At 49.3% G+C, this 16,367-nt stretch overlaps 2 protein-coding genes across 2 annotated transcripts in view; one reads left to right on the plus strand and one right to left on the minus strand.

Moving 5' to 3' along the window:
* LOC116830654 (E3 ubiquitin-protein ligase TRIM17-like) overlaps positions 1-16,367 on the minus strand; it is a 241,167-nt gene that overhangs the window by 31,705 nt on the left and 193,095 nt on the right. The window lies entirely within an intron of this gene.
* Positions 10,830-16,367, plus strand: part of LOC116825933 (zinc finger protein RFP-like) — a 469,299-nt gene continuing 463,761 nt past the window's right edge. The window contains 3 exon segments of the mRNA XM_075071630.1: positions 10,830-11,298; positions 13,845-13,940; positions 14,403-14,633. Of these exon segments, the coding sequence (XP_074927731.1) occupies positions 10,882-11,298; positions 13,845-13,940; positions 14,403-14,633 (744 nt within the window). The 5' untranslated portion in view covers positions 10,830-10,881.

The following is a 16,367-nucleotide window of genomic DNA, read 5'->3' on the forward strand; positions in this document are numbered from 1 at the left end:
CTCCCCCTCCCTTGGGAGTCCTGGGGGCCATCTGGGCCCAGAAAAGCAGGCAGGGCCCCCAGCCTCAGGAACCTGCTGAATGCTGGGAGATTTTGCTCTCTCCTGAGTTGGAGACAAAGAGCGGGATCCATGAAGGGGCTCAGGTATTACAAAGCTGAATGTCACCGGGTCTAAAATGCAGCTGCCTAGAAAATCTCTGGAATGACACTGTGAGCCACAGAGCCTGAGCTATGGGGAGCTGTAAGTGCCTTAGAATGGGTGACACAGAAGCCAGCGTGCCAGGCAGGGAGCTGCCTAAGCCAGCCAATGGGAGATGCCGACCAGAGGGATGTTGTATAGGGAGTCCAGGCCCCTCACTCAGCTTTGTGGATTGCAGGGCTCTTCCTGTGACTGGCTAGTGCCCAATGTCCTTTGATACATTTTGTTGCTGAGGTAAATTCCCCAAAATACAGAAAAAAACAGAAGCAACTTTTCTTAGGATCAAATGTGGAGCTGTTTGGGGAGTTTGAAGAAAGAGGGAGATGAGAATATGGTGTTTAACTAGAGTGGGGCAAAAGACAATCCAAGAACTGCTGGTAGGTGCCATTGTCACCCACTAATAAATCTGCACAGGGACGTTATCAATGCTCAGATCTTTGTGAGTAACAGGAGAGTAACAGCGAGTAACATGCTCCCCCTTTGAGAGGCTATTTATTGTTTCCTCTGTGCAAAGCAATTTCTGTTCTGGTTTAATGGAAACTGAACAGGAGGAAGGAGAATGGAGGACATTATATTTACTTACTGAACAATGCAAATCATTTTCTTAAAAACATGATGTGACCAGGGTCCGTGTGGAGCCAACTGAGGTTACTCAATTAGGGCCAAGCTGTAAAAATGGGGGATCCACTCCCCAAAGCTGGTGGATATTCCAATATTTAGGTTTACCAAGCCAGCATGAAACCGCCTCCATGATACCTCACTGGTTACCCAGACGCCAACAACAAAGTTAAAGATACCCAGCCTTAGGCCTCCACCCAGACACCCAGGACAAATATGATGAGGATCACTGAAAATCTTATTCATCATATAAGAAAGTTCTACCAATCCCAAAAGATCGGACACTTTACCTCCCAAGTTAATGAATATTTCAGATCTTATGCAAATTCATGCTTACAGCCAATTCTTATTAACTAAACTAATGTTTATTAAAGAAGAAAATAGGTTAAAAGAGAGATCAGCACTCATGCAATCTAGCCACCAGAGCCTGGAGCTATTTGGGAGTGTAAAAGTTGCCCCTTAGAATGGGGTGACCCAGAAGCCCCAGCGTGCCCAGCAAGGGAAAAAGCTGCCTAAGCCAGGCCAATGGGGGAGCCTTTTCCTTTTGGGGGGCCCGAGGGAAAACCCAGGGGGAGGCGGGGGAGGATGTTTTGTATAAGGGGTCCCCCCAGGCCCCTCCAGGAAAAACCTCAGCTTTTTTTGTGGCCCCTTGCAGGGCTTCTTTTCCTGTGACTGCCTAGTTGGCCCAATCCCTTTGATTTACATTTTGTTGCTGGAGGTAAATTCCCCAAATACAGGGAAAAAAACCAGAAGCAACTTTTTTTTCTATTAGGAATGCAAAATGTGGGGGAGCTGTTTGGGGGGAGTTTGAAGAAAGAGGGGGGAGATGAGGAAATATGGTTGTTAACTAGAAAGGTGGGGCAAAAAAGAAACCAATCCAAGAACTTTGGGCTGGTCAGGTTTTTTTTGCCATTGTTACCCACTAATAAATCTGCACAGGGGGATCGTTATCAAAGTGCTCAGAAATCTTTTGTGAGTAAAACAGGAGAGTAACAGCGATTAACATGGCTTCCCCCTTTGAAAGAAGGCATTTTATTGGTTTTTTTTTCCCTCTGTTTTGGGGCAAAAAAAGCAAAATTTTTCTCAGGTGTTTCTGGCTAAAATTGGAAAACTTGGAAATCCCCAGGGGGAAGGGGGGGGGAATGGGGGGGAAGGAAACGTTAATATTTTGCTTCCTTTGAAAATTGCCCCCCAAAAAAACATTTTCTTTTAAAAAGCCATTGATGTTGGGGGACCCAGGGGTAAGCTGGTGGAGCCTAAAGGGCTTGAACCCCAAATTAGGGGCCAAAAACAGCTGTAATAAAATTTTTGGTGCCGGGAATTCACCTCCCCAAAAGGGGGCTGGGGTGGGGCGTTCCTAAATAATTTTAGGTTTAAAACCTAAAAGCAGGGGCTGAAAAAACCCGCCCTCCTGGAAGTGATTTACCTTCCAAACTGTGGGTTAACCCCAAGAAAAAAGCAAACAACCCCAAAAAAAGAAACCCCCCCAAGGGGGCTTAGGGCCTCCAAACCCATTGACACCCCCAAGGGGGGGGGGGGCTAATTTGGGTGGAGGACCACAGAAAGCCCAGTTTTTTTTTTTTCATCCCCTAAGAAAGGGCTACCCAGGGAGCTTTGCGCCCCTAAAAGCCTCCAGCCCAATGGGAAAAAAAAGTTTCAAAATCTGCCCCCGACCAATTCAGGGGAAAATTGGTTTTTTGGTTTTATAGGGAAGTCCCCCCCAGCCCCCCCAAAAACTCCAATGCTTTATGGGTAAAGAAGAAACTGGGCGCCAAGAGAAGATCAGCTTTCCATCGTTTTTTGACCTGGGCCCTTAGATTCATAGTAGAGCCATGTTGAGCTTTCCTTTTTTGAAAGATCTAACATTTGTTTTTGGGCTGAGGGGTAAATTCACCCCCCAGCTTAAAATACAAGAAAAAAACTGTGTCAACGCCAACTTTTCCTTGAAAGCTAAAACTCAGAGTGTCAAAATCCTTTTTTGGGAGCTGTTTGGGGGGGACTTTTGGAGATAAGAAAGGGAATTCCCAATGACGCGCTGCCGAGGTCAGTTTTTTTTTGGTTCATTTAACTAGTCAGTGAGGGGGGGGGGCAAAAAGACCAATCAAAAAGAAAAACTCTGCGCTGGTCAATACTGGGTGCCATTGAAGGTTTAGGCGGGCCCACTAATAATTTCCTTGCAAGCAAACTGGTGATTTAGGCCCCAAAAGGTTTTGTTGTCAATTTGGTCAGATCCTTTTGACTAGTAAACCTTAGTCAAAGAAGTGCTAACCATTGAAGCGACCTAAACAATGGGGCCCTTTCCCCCCTTCTCTAACCTTGGAGGACCCCGGACCTGTAAATTTTATTGCACAGTTTTTTCCTTCTTGGGGGTTTGCAGAAAAAAAGCCCAAATTTTTCTCAGTTTCTGAGGTTTGTTTTTTAATGGAAAAACCTGAAAAGCGCCCAAAGAATCTGGGGTTAAAAAGAAAAAAAGGAATTGGGGGAGGAAAACTTATCTTAACGCCTATGGAGCTTGTGATACCTTATCTGAAAAAATGCTGCCACCAATCAAGGATTCTAAAAACTCCCTGAAAAAAATTGCCCCCCCCAGGGGTTTTTTCCTGGGGGTTTTTGGGAGGGGCCCCCCCAGGCTGAAAAGGTTTACTGGGTCTCCTCCAATTTAAGGCCAAAGCGTCCCTAAAAAAAATCCTGGGTTTAGCCGGAGGGAATTCCGACCCAGCTCCTGAATACACCAAAGCTTTGAGGTGGCCTTAACCTCCCCAAAATTTTAAAGGCTTATGCATTAAAAACCTATCAGCCCCAGCACATGGAAGAGAACCCCCCGCCCCCTTTCTATGAAAAAATACCCTCAACTGGTTTTCCAGAGAAAAGACCTCAAGCAAAGTGCAAAAAAAGGTTTTAATAGATATAAAAACCCCCAGCCCCCCTTTAGGCACTATCCCCCCCAACAGCCAGAAAAACACTGCCCCCCAAAAAAGATCAAAAATTATGATGCACTGGGGGAAATTCCATTGAAAAAAAATGCTTTAGTAATTGCCAGAAATCAGGAATAACACTTATCTCATCCCCCAGCTCCCCCCCTTTCCTGGGTTAGCCGGAGCGATGCCGTACTATAGCTCCTTGAATACAAACCAGCGAGGGTAATTTACCTCCCCCTGGGCTATGCATTCAAACCTAGTCAGCTAACACAAAGAGATTCCCCCCTCCCTTCTTCCCTTAGCCGTAACTAGAGAAAAGACCTCAAGCAAGTCTTAAAAAAGAAACTTTATATATATAAAAAAAGAAAATACATATAAACTAAACACTGCATTAAGAGATCAATACAGGGCTATTGCTTATAAGAAAATAGGAATAAACAGTCTGATTCAAAAAATAGCCAATTTAAATCAGTCCAGCAAGCTCACACATGTAAATACAAAACAAAGCATATAACAGCTTATTGCTTTGCTACCTTTTTACTCTCACTTGGTAGTAGAAGGGTAGACAGAAGATTGGAGATAGAAGAAAAGCTTGTTTACTCACAGCCGAGGAAAACAAAAAAAAAAACCGAGAACAAAGCCAAAACCCTCCAGAAGTTCCCGCCCCTGCTTTGAACAATCCGGTTTCCTGATTGGTCCTCTGGTCAGGTGTTTGGTTTCCTTTGCAGGTAAAAGAAACTTTAACCCTTAGCTATCTAGTTATGACAGGGGGGCACTATTTTGCCGAGGAGGGTGACACGCGGCTCCGGGGGACCTACCGCAGTCATGCCGGCGGACGGTCCACTGCTGTGGGGGCTCCGGTGGAGATACCGCAGTCATGCCGGCGGACGGTGCGCTGGTCTAAAGGCTCCGGTGGACCTGCCGCAGGCATGACTGTGGTAGGTCTGCCAGAGCCTTTAGACCAGCGGACCACCCGTCGGCACGACTGCGGCAGCTCCACTGGAGCCGCGGGGGGGGGTCAGAAACCCTGGCGCCGCTCCTGCCCTTAGTCCATAGGTTACAGTCCAATGTCCATATTCAGGGTGATCCAGGTGGGATTGGAGATCTCAGTTTTATGATTTAAAGCTTTCCCTGATAAAGCACCAAGCAGATCTGAGATTAAAAGGATCAGGTCCCAAGGGCTTCTCTATAATCCCAGGCTTCTCTTTACAGTTCAGTCTTTAGGTGAACTTATTTCCTAAGCATCATCAGTAACTAGCTACACAGACTAACATAAGACATCTGCCCATTTACTACCATTCACAGGTGATTTGCAAAAATTTAGGAACCTGGGATAATTTTATCATAAAAATGTGGTGCTGAATGAGCAGCCAGGCAGAGGTTTTCTGGATTTCAGTGGCACCAAATTCTGGGAGTCAGGGCTCTAAACCTGGCCTTTAGGCACCTAAGTCCAATTGCAGATTTGGGTCTTCACCGCTCCATGCCTCAGTTTCCCATCTGTGAAATGGGGATAACGTCACTTACCTTCACGGTAAAATGCTTGAGCGCTACAGATGACAAGTGCTATGTAAGCGCTAGGGGACAATGCTGACAATGAAATGACCCATGAGTCGCCTTATGTCCGTTATCTGCCATCACAGGGAAAGAGAAATTTACAGCCAGGAAATTGTTTCTCATTTTGACTTTCTGGGCTGGTGTATCCTGGACCAAGAGCAATTCGTGCTGGCTCAGCTGGGGAACTAGACAGGGAGATTGGAAAGAAACTAGGTGAAAAATGCTACCAACTTTTCCAAGCCAATAGCTCATTTCAACAAGCTGATCAGTGAGCTGGAGGAGCAGGGCCAGCAGCCAGTGAGTGAATTTCTGCAGGTGAGACTGTTCCAGCCACCCAGACTCCTGCACAGAGACAGGACAGTTCCTGAATTCTGGGCACTGGCATCCAGCACTCAGAGATCACAGTCTAACTCGGCGAGTGCATGGCAGAGATGGGAATTATAACTGTTCTTTGCAGAGTTACAGACGCGGAGATGATAGAGATGAAAAGCCCCATTTGCTCAGAGAATCCATGGCTTTGGGGCCAGGGCAGGGTCTCCATTTCCAGTGTTTGTAAAATCCCTTCTGATCCCCATTGACACCTGGCGGTTACCGTTTCACTGCTTTGCTTGTTTTCCCTAATTCTTTCCCTGCAGCCTTTACTGTCCCTGAATGGTCTTGTTTCTTAGGCTGCCTCCCCCTTTCCATTCCCAGGACAGGTTGGTTTAGCCTCAGACCTCAGGGCAACCCCCTAGGAAGCCACTGCCTGATTCTCAGTCGTGCACTCAGCTCCCCGTTGTCAGTGCAGTCACAGGCTGGTGCTAGCCTTGAGCTCAGTGGGCCGGATCCAGCCAGCCATTCTTATGCAGAACTCCCCAGTGTGCTGAGAGCTGCATTGATAACACCTGTATCCAGGTGCTCTGCTGTGCTGGAGCCTTTCACAGGTTGGATTCCACAACTGCCTGGAGGTGGTTTGCTGAAATCTCATCCCCTGGTGCTGCTGCAAACTCTGATCCCTTCCCTCATTCTGTAAAGAGGGTCTAAACTTACCATGCATAGGGCAATCACACTGGATCCCAGAGTGTGACAGCCCCACCCGTAGGTGGCAACACCCTGGTTTCTCCAGGGCTGGAGAACCCGCCGGCAGCCCCCTATCAGCACCTCCCCATCCTCCCAGCACCTCCTACCCACAGACGGGCCCTGCCGAATAGCGCTTCCCCCTCTCCTTCCCACCTGCCACAAGCAGCTGTTTTGTGGCATGCAGGAAGGAGGCTGGGGTGTGGGGGGAGTGGAGGAGCAAGGACAGGGCACAGACAAGGGATGGGGCAGAAATGCGCAGGATTGTAGCCCTGATGGAAGGGCTGGAGTGGGGGTGGAGCTGGGGCCAGAGAAATAAGTCGAGCGAGCCCCACTCTCTCTGCATAATGGAAGGCTCCCCCTGCGTGAGGTATTAGACTGAGAGCTCTTTTCTCTCTTTTCCCCTCTAGGACATCAGAGGCACCAGAACAGGCATGTGGCTCCTTCTCACCCTCCCTCACACTTCTTGAGCCTGGGCAGGGGCTTGGACACCAGGTGAAAGCCACGTCTCCCCAGGACACCTCAGCACAGCGTGCCGCACAGGGGTCCCATTTCCACTACTTTCACTTTGTTCAAATGAACCTTCAGGTTCTCAGTCCCTGAACAAAACAGTGGCTTTATCCATCCCATGGGAAAGATCATAAGAACATAAGAACAGCCACACTGGGTCAGACCAAAGGTCCCTGTAGCCCAGTGTCCTGTCTTTGGACAGTGGCAATGCCAGGTGCCCCAGAGGGAGTGAACCTAACAAGTAATGATCAAATGTACAGAACAGGCAATCATCAATTATGAACTTGTTGTTCCATCCTGGGGGGACTGGCTGCCTCTAGACACTGGGGATTTACCATGGTCCTTTCACTGCTCGCTCTCTGCTTACCATAGGTGCAGACTTTTATTTTTCCCTCAGAGTGCTCCACTCCCGCTCAGCCCCCAGCCCCACCCTCTCTCCACCAGTTCCTACCCCTGATCCAACCCTTCCCCAGAACCCCCCTCCCACCTGAGGCTTCCTGTTCTCTGCCCTCACCCAAGCACTTTCCCCAGCTGCCAAACAGCTGATCAACAGCCCCATCAAACAGCTGTAGCAGGTGGATTCTGAGCACCTGCTATTTTTTTCTGTGGGGGTTTGAGCTCCAGAGCACCCCTGGAGTTGGTTCCTCTTCAGCTTGGAATAACGGGATTGAGCAGAGACCAAATATAAAAATAGGGATATACAATGAGTCTTAGCCCACGTACTGCTGTTAATGGGTATAACAAGGCATGCTCTTGGGGGATACTACTGAGAGGATCAATTCAGGAAAGAGCAGGGCATTCACAGCCCAAGGCTAAACCCAACCAGCCAAACAGAGAGGACTTCACTTTCATCCCAGTGGCTAAGCAGAAGTCAAACAAGCAATTCCCTCCAGATTCCCAGTATCACCACCAGCACCACTCTATATGGGGATAAACAGTTATGAAAACCAATACCCCAGTAAAAGAAAAAAAAAAGGTTACAAGCCCCATACCCATGTCAATATACAAGTCAAATCTTACCCACAAATCACGCTGTTGCCAATCCTTTAGAATCTAAAATCTAAAGGTTTATTCATAAAAAGAAGGAAACATAGATGAGAGTTAAAATTGGTTAACTGGAATCAAATACATACAACAATTGCAAAGTTCTTGGTTCAGGCTTAAAGCAGTGGTGGAATAAACTGCAAGCTCAAATCAAGTCTCTGGAGTACAATCAAAACAGCTCTGGATGGGTCATTCAGTCCTTTCTTCAGTGCTTCAGTTTCTAGCAAAGTTCCTCCAGATGTCAGAAGCAGGAGTGAAGATCAAAATATAGTGGTTTCCAGGGCCTTTTATATCCTCTGCCATGTGGACGGAATCCCCTTTGTTCTTACTGTGGAAAATCACAGCAGCAAAATGGAGTTTGGAGTCCCAGGTCCATGCATGACTCAGTTTGCTGGTAGAGCAGCCATTGCTCACATGCTGTCTTGAACGTTCCCAGGAAGGCTCCTCAAAAGTGGATTGGAGTCTCCCAAGGTCCACTGTCAGTTAAGTGTTTCTTGATTTGGCACTTACTCAGAATAGTCCTTTCTCAAGAAGCTGACCAAATGCTTCACTGATGCTACTTAAAATCAAACGCATTGAGAAACAAGCAGATAGCCACTATGTTCATCAAATTCAAATACAAAAACCAACACACACAATACAGAACAGCATAAACATAACCAGCAATAACAACCTTTTCAATGGACATCTTACTTGACCTTCTTGTATAATATTTGGGGCAACTCTAAGGACCTTGGTTCAACAATGATCTACGCGTCATAGTTCATATTCCAATAACATCACAATGGGCAAATGGTAAGGCCTAAATTTTTAAACAGTCCTAATTCTGTATGTCTTGAAATACCCTCTTCAAATATGGGACCACAGGGCACTTGTTCCATCTGTATCCACAGCACGAACTGAGTCAGTGGGCGCTGTGGGTGCCCAGCCCCTTGGAGAACCAGCCCTAAAGCACTTAGGTCAGTACTCTCCAAATTAGGACCTAAATCAAAGAGATTCTTGACATTTGGATCAGCCTCTCAGTGGCTCTGGCTCCTGTCCGCTAGAAAACGCTGTTTGTGTCTCCTCCCCAGCAGCTGCAGGCACAGGGAACGCTCCTGGGATGGGAAGGGGAGGGAGTGGGGTTTGAAGGCATGGACGGCCTGGAAGGAGGGAGGGGGAAAGGGACTAGGGGGTGTGGCCAAGGGATGAAGCGCATCTCCTTTATATCTCACCGCTGGGCAAAGCGCTTGTAGGACCATTAAGAGCTTCGATGCAGGCTCTGGCTAGAGCTCAGGATCTTGCCTGCTGCTGCTAAGGTCTGCCACAGGCCCTTGCAGTCACTGAATAGGGGGGCCTAATGAACCACGCTCTCTCTCTGCTGCAGTTTCCCCATCTAGACAATGCCTCTGTGTCTCTTCGGCATTCACAGTCTATGAGGATGAGGGGGTCAACAGTAGTTGCTGGAGCTCTGAGCAGACACTGAGCAAGTAGACCCAGAAAGCTTCTGAGTCAGTGTCCTGATCCTGAAAAGTCTCAATTTACTGAGAAAGGGGCAGAGCACAAAAATGTCACCCCAGCTGGCTAACTGAATGTCTCTAAGTAACCAGCTGAACACAGTACATCCCCAGGGCCCCGGGAGAGAAATGACAGGTACGATATGTACCATTCCAGTCCTTTCCCTTCCCATAACCCTGTACCAAAGCACTGAATCTGCTCTGCTCTGCAATGCTGAGTGAAGACCCAGGTACCTGAGACAGCAGCAGGGGAAAGGTGTTTGAATGATGCCTGCAAATCTCAAGCCCCATGGAGACCAACGAAAGATCAGCACTTCACTCCGCTGACCAGCAACGTCTATTAACCATGTTGTTAAACTGCTGCAACACTGGACCCGGGTAGCTAGCTGGATCCGCAGCAGCATCTCTGCCCAGTACGGCTCTCCCGCCACAGCTGAATTCCCTCTCCTTGTCCCCGATGGCGGCTTCCCAGACTGCCCCAGGCCTCCTCAGTCAGTCCCCACATTCCCTCCTGCAGCCGCAATGAGCAAGTGGCCTGAGAGGTCTCTGTTTATCCCACACCAGGTACCCTGCAGGCCCTAGTGTGAGCTCCCCGCACACCCGCTGCCCTCGGCCATTGGGCCCCAGCCCTCACCTGGGGGACAGGAGCTTGGTCTCCCTGCAGTCTCTGGTCTCTCTGCCTGGACTGACAAACAGGGAGAAAATGGAGGCAGGCCTTGTTGGGTGTGGTTGTATTACAGGGGCACCTGCCCCATTAGGGCCCAGGCTGAGATCCCAGCACATTCCACAGGCCCCAGAGCTGCCATCAGATGGACTTTCAGCCTCGGTCCGTGTGGTGGAGGGGGAGGCACTGGGTCATTGCCTTGGGGGTGGGAGGAGATTTTCCTGCTCACAGACAATTTTAACAGTTCTACAGCTTCAACATTTTGACTCTCAGTGTCCAGTGGCATTAAATAGTTCTGGTCTGAGCAAAATATTGTCTGATCCTCCCATAATTTCCCACAACCGTGAACATTTTAATTGGAATGAAATGCTTAAAACCCAGATTGTTGTGTCGCTGTGAAAGTTTAAATCGATAAATATAAAAATTGCTTAAAATAAAGATTATCTGTCAAAATTATATATTAAAAACATAATTCTGCCCAGCCTGACTAACACTCCTTAGACACCCAGCTCCGGCTCCTCCAGGTTCAGCCTCACAGGGGGCTGCCTCAGTGACCCTCCCCACCAGCTCAGGGGCTGATTGCAGGCCGGGAGCCCTTTGGGGGTTTAATTACAGGCTGATTTCACTGAAAGTTCCCTGTCACCGGTGTGATTGTACATTTTTACGCTAAAGCCTCCAGGGGTGAAATTGGCTGGGTCCTTCCCTCTGCAAACAGCCTGAGCCATTTTCAGGCAAGGAACCACCCCCCTGCTGCTGCAGGCGGGGCATAGTGTGAATTCAGGAATTTGAAACAAAGCCTGTTCCAAACTGCCCAGAGGGAGCCATGGCTGCAGAGAGCCCCATGGAAAGTCTCCAGGAGGAAGCGACATGTCCCGTCTGTCTGGAGTATTTCACAGAACTTGTCACTCTGGAGTGTGGGCACAATTTCTGCAGAGCCTGCATCAGCCAGTGCTGGGAGGGATCCGATACAGCTGCCTCCTGCCCTCAGTGCAGAGAAACTGTGCAGCAGAGAAACCTCAGGCCCAACAAGCAGCTGGCAAATATCCTAGAACTCGTCAAACAGTTGAGTTTACAGGCAGTAAAGGGAGCAGGAGGGGATGGGGTGTGTGGGGAACACCAGGAGGCTCTGAAACTGTTCTGTGAAGAGGATCAAACCCCCATCTGTGTGGTGTGCGACAGATCCCGGGCTCACCGCGCTCACAGGGTGGTTCCCATAGAGGAGGCTGCCCAGGAGTACAAGGTAGGGACCTGCTGTAAAATTTAATGGGTTAACTTTGGGGTTTTAATGACAGGCTAATTTCACTGAGAGTTCCCTGTCACGGGTGTGACTCATCATTCAACTCTGTAAAGTCTTCATTGTACGAGAGATGCTGTAACAAAATTAATGATCTAGCAGTATGATAACAGATGCAAAATATCAACTTTTGAAAGTAGGATCTACCCCAGCCCTTCTCCAAGGCCCCTCCTCTTTCCCCCACCCCAAAGCCCCACTCTCTCCGTACCCGCCCCCATTGCTCTCCATCCCCCACCTTCACTCACTTTCACTGGTCTGGGACAGGAGGTTGGGGTACACATGGGGATGCAGGCTCTGGGCTGGGGCTGAGGGGTTTGCAGTGTGGGAGGGGGCTCTGAGCTGAGCCTGGTGCAGGAGGTTGGGATGCTGGAGGGGCTGAGGAGTGTAAGCTCTGGGAGGGTGGTTGGGTGCAGGACTGGGCTCCAGGCTGGGGCAGAGTGTTGGGGTGAAGGAGGGGATATGGGGTGCTGGCTCTGGGAGGAGGGTCTGGGCTGGGAACAGGCAGTAGGAGGGAATACAGGGTGCAGGAGGTGGTATAGGGTGCTGGATGAAGGAGGGGATATGGGGTGCTAGCTCCAGCCGGGCGGCACTGATTTACCTCAGGCGGTTCACAGTCGGCAGTGCAGCAGGGCTAAGGCAGGATTCCTGCCTGTCCCAAGCCTATGCCACTCCCAGAAGGGGCCAACACACCCTCGTGACCCCTGGGAGAGGCATGTGGCTCTGCTCACTGCCCCCTCTCTGCAGGCACAGCAGGCACAGCTCCCACAACTCCCATTGGCCACAGTATCCTATACCTAGCCTGGGAGCTGCGGGGGTGGTGCTTGCAGGCTGGAGCCCCTGCAGAGAACTCTACCCTCACCCCAGGCTGCAGGGACATGCTGGCTGCTTCTGGGAGTGCCAAACAGCTGGGGCAGGCAGGGAGCCTGCCTTAGCAGCAGCAGGCAATCCCGTTGCACTGCCTGAGATTGTGATTGACTGGGAGAATCGCCAGGATCGACTAGTTGATCACAGTCAACCAATAGGTAACCACTGGTCTAGCTAGACAAAAGGTGGGAAGGGAAACTGAGGCACAAAGCAGGGCAGCGAGTTGCACATAGTCACCGAGCATGTCAGTGATAGAGCTTAGCATAGAACCCAGATCTCCCCAGACGCAAACCACTTTGTCATGCTGCCATCTTAGCATCAGCCCCACCAGTGATGAAGTGTCTCCGTTAGGAGGGAGAGACGCCTTGATAAAGGTCCCAGGCCCACCAGGGAGAGGAGGTTTCCCACGGGGATTCTGAACTCCTGTGTTCCTTCATGAGGAATTAAACTCAGATGCTGCCGGCCTGCGCTAGAGATCACTGGGCTAAACACTGTGTGGGACCCTGAGCACCTTCAGTCCGCACACAAAAGGGCTCCAGACAGCTCAGGTCTATGGCAAGTACCACTGGGATTACACTGGGTTGCAGCAAAACCAACCCCAGGCTGGAGCTGACCTGTGCCAGTCTGACCTGTTCTGTTGTGTACGTGGGCAAGGACCAGTCAGAGTGGTTCTGCTAGTCTCACCAGGCAGCCTTTTGAAATCTCCCAGAATGCACTGCTTCCAGGATCTTTACCAGGGAATGGGACTGTGGGGTACCTGCCCAGGGGGCATTGCCACGGAAAGGGGTTAGGACAGCACTGGGGCAAACCCCAACCCGTCCTTTATACAAATCTGCATCCTGTCTAATTAGAGAGGTCACTGAGGCATCCCTAGAACATATAACATGGCCACGCCTGCCTTCATGGGCCCGTCCTCACCAGTATCAGTCTCTCTGCCTGGGCCCACACCGTTTTTTCCAGCGTGCCACCCGCCTGCATCATTCTGCATGAAGGTGTCACCCCAGCCCCGCCGCCACTCTCACGGGTGTCCTGCTGCAGCCTCAGTCTCCTCCTCTCCCTTTTGCACCAGACAAAGCCACGTCCAGTGCTAGGTCCCTACTGGACAGGGATAGTGCTCCACAAAACTGGACTGTGCAGCTTCAAACCAGACGAATGGCCTTCTAACGTCTCACGAGTATTGCCCTGGTGCTTAGACCAGCTCTGCCCAACCAGTGCAGCCCCAGGGCTTCAGGTCTGAAATCCCAGCCCGTATTTAAACCCCGGTGGCTTCCGACATTTGTATCACTTGGTTTGTTAAACCTTCAAAAAACAGGTTTATTGATTCACTCCCATGTGACTCCAGTGCCCTGTTATGCTCTGTACCATTAATTAATTCACAAATACCAGTAAAGCTTGGGTATAATTGAGATCTCTTGCTAATTACTAAAGACACTGAACCAGAATTGGTAATGAGTCTGAATGTGACACGCTCCTAGTTTCCATTAATGAGGTTTCATCTCCTTGGTGGTCCTGATGTCACAAAGTGATTAGAACCACAGTCATCTTGGGTTTTGGGTGGAAAAACACCCACTTCCAAGCACCTCTCAACTATCCAGATGAAACTTCCCAAATCATTTCTGTTTCTTCAGGAAAGACTCCAGGCCCATTTGAAGACTCTTAGGGAAGAGAGAGAAAAGCTGCTGGGATTGAAAGCGACTGGAGAGGGGAATTGGCGAGAATATTTGGTAGGTGCCTGTTGTTATGAACCAGAAGGGACTGGCAGTGGAAGGTCTGATTGGAGGCAGACTCCTGTGTGGCCTTGGTGAACATGGGCTTGTGTGTGTTTCTCCATGATCACGGATTGCTGGGTTAGATTCGTGTGTAGACAAGCCCTTAGCTTCCCCTGGCATCTCTGTCAGTGCAGTGCTGAGTCCTGCCTCCTGCTGCTCTGTGTCTGAATTTCCAGAGACCATAAATAACAGAAGATGCTGACCATGACAAGCATGGAAACATCCACTTCAGAGTGATACAGAGGCCAAAGGGGAAGGTGTGAGAGAATTTCTTGCCTAGAACACACAGGGTAGAGTCAAATGTCACAAACATTATTATTGTCAAAGAAATTCTCCCTCCTGCACACTCAGCTCTCCATGAAAGGACCCCGGGCTCCATCCATGTCCCTGACCAGCCCTTGCCCTATTTTCCTACAGAAACAAATACAAAGCGAGAGGCAGAAGATTGTGTCTGAATTTCAGCAACTGCAGCAGTTCCTGGAGGAACAAGAGCGACTCCTGCTGGCCCAGCTGGAGAAGCTGGACGAGGAGATTGTGAGGATCCAGAATGAAAATGTCAGTAAACTCTCTGAGCAGATTTCCCATCTGAGTGAGCTGATCAGTGAGCTGGAGGGCAAGTGTTAGAAGCCAGCAAGTGAATTCCTGCAGGTGAGACTGAATGAGAAATGCAGGTGAGTGCTCCAGGGCAGCCAGCTTCCCTGCTCAGTGCCGCATGCTGGCAGCCCTGCCAATCAACTCCTCCCGCTCTTTCCTGCTGCAATCAGCTGCTCCACTGTGTGCAGGAGACGCTGGGAGGGAGTGTGCTCCGGAGAGGATGTGAACAAGAGGCGGGGGGGGGTGGAGTAGGAGTGGGAAGAGTTGGGCTGGGTGTGGCATTGGGTGAAGGTTTGGAGTGGAGGTATGGCGTGTGGTTGATCACCCCCAGGGGCAACTGGAAACCAGCATCTATCACTAGAAACATGCCAGATCCCCACACATGGAAGGGAGGGCTGCTGAATCATAAGCACTGAAGTCCAGGAGAGTCATAGACTTTAAGTTCAGAAGGGACCATTATGATCATCTAGTCCAGGCATAGGCAACCTATGGCACGCGTGCCAAAGGCGGCACACAAGTTGATTTTCAGTGGCACTCTCGCTGCCTGGGTCCTGGCCACCAGCCGGGGGGCTCTGCATTTTAATTTAATTTTAAATGAAGCTTCTTAAACATTTAAAAAACCTTATTTACTTTACATACAACAATAGTTTAGTTATATATTATAGACTTATAGAAAGAGACCTTCTAAAAACTTCAAAATGTATCACCGGCACCTGAAATCTTAAATTAGAGTGAATAAATGAAGACCCGACACACCACTTCTGAAAGATTGCCGACCCCTGGGCTAGATTCTCGCTGGAATGTATCAAGGGAGACTATACCAGGCTGGAGAAGATGCTTAAGGAAATCGAGGCTCAGGAGATCTTCAGTGGGATTCTGCCTGTTCCTAGAGAAGGGCAACAAAGGTGTGACAAGATTATGATGATCAACAGATGGTTCAGGCAGTGGTGCTATAAGGAGGGCTTTGAGATGTATGGCCACTGGGAGGCATTCATGGACAGGGGACTGTTCTCTCAGGATGGACTTCACCTGAGTAGGGAGGGAAATAACTTCTTGGATGGAGGCTGGCAGAACTGATTAAGAGAGCTTTAAACTAGGAATTTGGGGGAGATGGTTGGGAGATGTCCACGTAATCTTCATGCCGGATTTTAACATTGAGAGGGGAGAAAATGAAGTAAGAAAGGATACAGCTGTGGATAGGAGAATGGACATAAGGAGGAAGGGTAGCGTAGATCAGTGGCCTCCAAACTTTTTTGATTGCGCATCCCTATCAGTAAAAAATTTTTGAGCAGGCCCCCCAATATATGTATACTTGTTTATGTATAAATTATAATATATAACTAAACTATTGCTGTATGTAAAGTAAATAAGGTTTTTAAAATGGTTAAGAAGCTTCATTTAAAATTAAATTAAAATGCAGAGCCCCCGTCCCCCCCCGACCGGTGGCCAGGACTTAGGCAGTGTGAGTGCCACTGAAAATCAGCTCGCGTGCTGCCTTTGGCACACATGCCGTAGGTTGCGTACCCCTGATATCTAGCCGTATCATTTGTTCCCACATGAAGGACAATCAACGGATTCTTTCCCGCTCCCGTTAGGATCCTCTTCAGCTTCAGGTCCACATCCCGTATCTTAGCACCCGGCAGACAGCACACCCTTCTGTTCTCCGCATCAGCTCTAGTTGCAGGCCTGTCTATTCTTCTCAGTAAGGAGTCCTCAATCATGTAGACCTGCCTTTTCCTGGTGACAGTGTGATTCTCCAATCTATCCCCTCTTCCCTCTGGCTGCAAG

The sequence above is a fragment of the Chelonoidis abingdonii genome, chromosome 12 (genome assembly GCF_003597395.2).
Source record: "Chelonoidis abingdonii isolate Lonesome George chromosome 12, CheloAbing_2.0, whole genome shotgun sequence".
Taxonomy (NCBI): Eukaryota; Metazoa; Chordata; order Testudines; family Testudinidae; genus Chelonoidis; species Chelonoidis abingdonii.